Source organism: Bison bison, unplaced genomic scaffold (assembly GCF_000754665.1).
Source record: "Bison bison bison isolate TAMUID 2011002044 unplaced genomic scaffold, Bison_UMD1.0 scf7180017864375, whole genome shotgun sequence".
NCBI classification, from domain to species: domain Eukaryota; kingdom Metazoa; phylum Chordata; class Mammalia; order Artiodactyla; family Bovidae; genus Bison; species Bison bison.
Window position 1 is genome coordinate 3,038,719 of NW_011494947.1, and position 4,674 is coordinate 3,043,392.

The 4,674-nt window shown below is 55.6% G+C and overlaps 1 protein-coding gene across 1 annotated transcript in view; it reads right to left on the bottom strand.

The window, feature by feature from the left end:
- The window catches only part of HMCN2 (hemicentin 2), a gene marked incomplete at its 5' end in the record, with an annotated part of 182,655 nt that overhangs the window by 136,735 nt on the left and 41,246 nt on the right, over positions 1 to 4,674 (bottom strand). Inside the window, 2 exons of the mRNA XM_010856950.1 lie at positions 1,816 to 1,937; positions 2,469 to 2,613. Of these exons, the coding sequence (XP_010855252.1) occupies positions 1,816 to 1,937; positions 2,469 to 2,613 (267 nt within the window). The remainder of the gene's footprint in view (positions 1 to 1,815; positions 1,938 to 2,468; positions 2,614 to 4,674) is intronic.

The window sequence follows — 4,674 nt, forward strand, 5'->3', positions numbered from 1 at the left end:
AGCGCAGCTCCCCAGCATCTGCTCACCATGCCCGGACGATGCCACTGCACAGCCATCTCACACCCGCCCGGGGGCTGTGTGTGTGTGTGCATGCATGCCCACCTGATTTCCATACAACAGCAAACAGCAAAATTTAGCAAGAGTTAGCCCATTCTTCGGGGCTTTCCCAGTGGCTCAGTGGTAAAGAATCCGCCTGCCAACGCAGAAGACGCGGGTTCAATCCCTGGGTCGGGAAGATCCCCTAGAGAAGGAAATGGCAACCCACTCCAGTATTCTTGCCCGGAAAATCCCATGGACAGAGGAGCCTGGCAGGCTCCAATCCATGGGGTTTCAGAGTCAGACACGATGTAATGACTAAAATAAACAAACAACCCATACTTCATACCCTTTGAGGCAATAATTCCATGAGCGTCCATGCTCAGTCACTAAATTATGTCCGGCTTTTTTGTGACCTCATGGACTGTAGCCCGCCAGGCTCCTCTGTCCATGGGATTTCCCAGGCAAGAATACTGGAGTGGGTTGCCATTTTCTTCTCCAAGGGATCTTCCCGACCCATAGATTGAACCAGTTTATCCTGCATTGGCAGACAGATTCTTTACCGCTGAGCCACCTGGGAAGCCCCAATAATTCCGCACTGGTGGATAAAGTCTTGGAAATCACCCTCAACTGGAAAAGAGTAACAAGTACAGAGCTATTCTCTGTATAAACAGCAGCCAAATATGGACTAAGTAAGCCCACTGCCCCCAAAGAAGAAAGAGCTTAGAAACCCACACTCTCAATAAGAAAAAACCATTAAGAAGTGACGGCTCAGAGACCACCTGATCAGGGACAGTCTGCAGGACCTATAGGAAAAAAGCTGGATCCACATGCCAATGACCATGATATCCAATAGGGAAATTTGACTCCAGACACCAAATCAGGTTGTTGTAAGTATGTAGGATATTATCCTGTTTTTCTTAAAATGCACACATGGATAAAGATCCAAAAAGAAGTAAAGCAAAATGCTGTCAAAGTCATCTCTGGAGTGGAGGGGTCACAGGCCAGTTCCATCTTTTCTGTTGGCTTATATTTTCCAGTCTTCTTACAGGGAGCATGAGTGATTTTGAGTGGGTTTAGGAATGCAGAGTGACTGATTCCTCTATGTTCATCGGGCCCCTTTTATTCAAGGCAGCTTTGTTGCTGTTTAGTTGCTAAGTCATGTCTGACTCTTTTGCGACCCCATGGACTGTAGCCTACCAGGCTCCTCTGTCCATGGGATTTTTCCAGGCAAGAATACTGGAGTGGGTTGCCATTTCCTCCTCCAGGGGTTCTTCCCAACCCCGGGATTGAACCTATGTCTCCTGCATTGGCAGGTGGATTTTTTTACCACTGAGCCACTGGGAAAGCCCATCAAGGCAGCTTAGGTTCATTATTTTTAAAATAAAGCTAATTTCATTGTAAGAGGATCTGTGGCTTTTCCAACCTTTCTGAGTTCAATGTTGCCACGGTGGCAGGACCTGGAGGCATTAAGGGTTGGGGACAAGGTGGATGGTGGCCCTTGTAAGGGCCTGGGGGCTGATCAAGAAGTCAAGGGTGGGATTAAGGCTGGGGACTGGGAGGCAGAGCCTGAGCAGGGGTTCTCAACCTTCCTGCAACCGCAGGCCATTCGTGGGGCAGACAGTCCAAACCGGAGGCCAGCACGCAGATGCAGTGTGGGCGTCGGGCTCCGGATGACGGACGGCCCCTAGCAGCGGGCTGGCACACTCACCCACAGATGGGGAGAGCCTGGGAGGGAATCCTACAGGGGAGAGTCAGGACGGGCCCAAGGGGACAGACCTGTGACGACGATCTGAGTCTTTGCTCGTCCGGTCCCCGCCCGGCTGACTGCCGTGCACTCATACGTGCCTTCTTCGGCCTTGGAGGCCCGTGGAATCTCCCAGCTGCTGTTCCCTGACTCCCTGCAAACACAGGACAGCTGGAGACACACAACTGCACTGGCCCCACCAGGGTCCCCCAGCCTCATCCAGGCTTCCGGATGGGGGCTTGGCCCCCTGAATCTTGCCCAGAAAGAGGCCCCCAAACCTCTCAGAGACTGGTAAGAAGAGACAGGCAGCTAAGGACATGCAAATCCCAACGATATCCTGTGTGACTCTGAAAAAGGCCCTTCCCCTCTCTGAGCCCCGGGCTTCCAAACCATAGGAGGGAAGGTCTCAGAGGGTCCTTCCTGCGCTGACCAGCACAGAACCAGGCCTTCGCGGGTTGAGTTTTCAGAATCTGAGGAAGGCCTATGGCTCCTCCAAGGAGTGATGGCCCAGCAGTGGTGAGAGCCTCAGGGACCCGCTCTCCCCCAACCCTGGCCAAGCTGGGAGGTGCCCAGCAGGATGACCAAGGTCTCAGGTGTGCCACCCACCACCCCTTAGGTCCCTCCAGGGCATCAGGCCCCCAGGAGCCCTGGGACTGGGGACAGTGGGCAGCCCTGAGCCACTCACCGAAAGCGCCTCTCCTCACCCAGCCTGGCTCCATCCCGCCGCAGCTGTAGCCGGAAGGGGAGGGCGCTGTGCACAGAGCAGGAGACCTGCAGGGGCTGGTGTAGGTAGCCATGGATCCTGGGGGGCATGCTGACCAGGGGGGCACCTGTGGGCAAGGACCAGCACTCAGGATTCTTCCCTGCCCTCCCCCCATCAGCCTGCCCTCGACACACCTAGCAACAAGAGACCCACAAGGATATCCCACAAGGATATCCCACAAGGATAACTCAGGAGCCAGAAGTCAGGGCTTCAGTCTCTGACTTCACCATCCGGTGGCCACTGAGAACAGGGGGCATCACCTCCCTAAGCCTCAGTAAAATGGGTTAATGGCATTAGTGACCTCATCGAGTTGTGGTGAGCTGCTGGTGAGAGGTGGTGAGTGGGAAGCCCTTGGCACACGCATGTGGCAGGGCCAGCTCCTTCCATGAAGCCTCGTGGGGGTTTTATGGCTTGTGCCTCTAATGTGTCAATTGTGTGGGAGACAGAAAAGTCAAACCAGCCCTCAAATCTGATGAAATGCTCCCCAGATGGGACTCTCCAGGGGCCTGGGGAGGGCTGTGCATCTCTCGCCCCTCCTGCAAGGTCAGTTTTACTCACAATCTGTGGGCGGGAAGCCTTAAAAAAAAAAAAAAAATCAGCCTAGTTGGAGCATGGCTGTGAATACAGAGTTCACACGCATTTTCGAGATAAAATAAGAGATTTCCATGTAATCTCGCAGCTTCGGATGAGCCTCTGGGGACCCCCATCAGAGACGCCACTGCCTCCTCCCGCCTGACCCTGGCCTTGGGGTGGCACACAGTCTTTCCTTGACTCTTGGAGTCACTTCAGGGGAAACGTCTGAGAACAGACCCGCAGTGTCAGTCTCGGGCCGTCTGTGCCTCGCTGGGTGATCGCAGGCTTGTGGGGAACCCTTGCGCTGCCCTCTCCCTCATCCACCCCAGAGATGCTCCGAGGGTGAGACAATGGGCCAGACCTCCTCCGAGCACAGCGCTGGGGGTGGGAGGGCGGTGGTGACATCATGTTACGGGCTCCCTGCCACGTCCCAGGGGAGAGGGGTGTCGGACCATCCAGCCACGTCCTCAGCTGTGCGCGCGGCAGCCACGGCTCACCCCCACACACTGGAAGCCTCTGGCTCCCTCTTCCTTGAGCTGAAAGAAGCCCAGGGACTCCTGGGCCCCACCACCCCACATGTCTCCAAACCCAGTGTCTTGCTCCCAAACTCCCAGCCTTCCAGACCTGGGAGGTGGTGGGGGGGGCCAGCAAACCAACCCTCCCCCCTGCCAAACCACACCCTTCCCGTACTCCACCCCTATCCTTTAATCTAGAGCTGACATGGAGACCAAAAGCCAGAACTTAACTCCCCAGCTCTGGGAGCCATCTGAGAAAAGAGAGAGAGATAGAGGCTGCTTTAGTCCCCCTGCTGAGATTCCTGCCTGAAAATGCCTCCTGAAAGCTGCAAAGGCCAAGGCAGGAGGAGCCCCGGGGACCAAGCCAGGGAGTGGAGGCCAGGAGACTGAAGGAAGGGGTCCCAAGCCCCCTAGCCCTGTGATGCCCTGCCCCATTCAGGTCCTCAAAGTCCCCCACCTCACCACGGGCATCTCAGCACCCTCTCTGCATCCCTAAGTGAAGTGGCTAGGGGAGTCTGAAACCCCAAGCACCATTGATGTGGGGTGTCAGTGTCATCCACCTCTGAGCTCCTCCTGGGTCACTACCAGCGGAGCGGGAAGCGGGCAGGAGGAGGGAAGCAAGCCCAGTAAGGAGGCTGGTGCCCAGTGAACTCAGACCCCACTCCCCAGGACCAGAGGCAGATCTGGAAAGCCAAAGATGCCACTCTGCCCTCTGGGAGCCTCCAGCCTGGATGCTGAGACCTCTGGGACACACGGGAAACCCGCAAAAGCCACACACGTGGGAAACAGCACCACACAACCAAAGGCGGGGGCACAAGGTGACGTGCGCCTACAGTGACATCACAGTACCAGCAGCCACGTGGAGGGGCATGGTTCATGGTTCCTACATACTGGGTATAACCTCTGAGCATCTGAGAGCCGTCCTGTTATGTACATTAGCTTATGCAACCCTCCGAGCAACCCTGTGAAGTCAGTGGTCTGTTTCCCGGCAATAAAATGGAGACATATCTCAGAACTGGGTGTAAGAACACAGGGAGGTC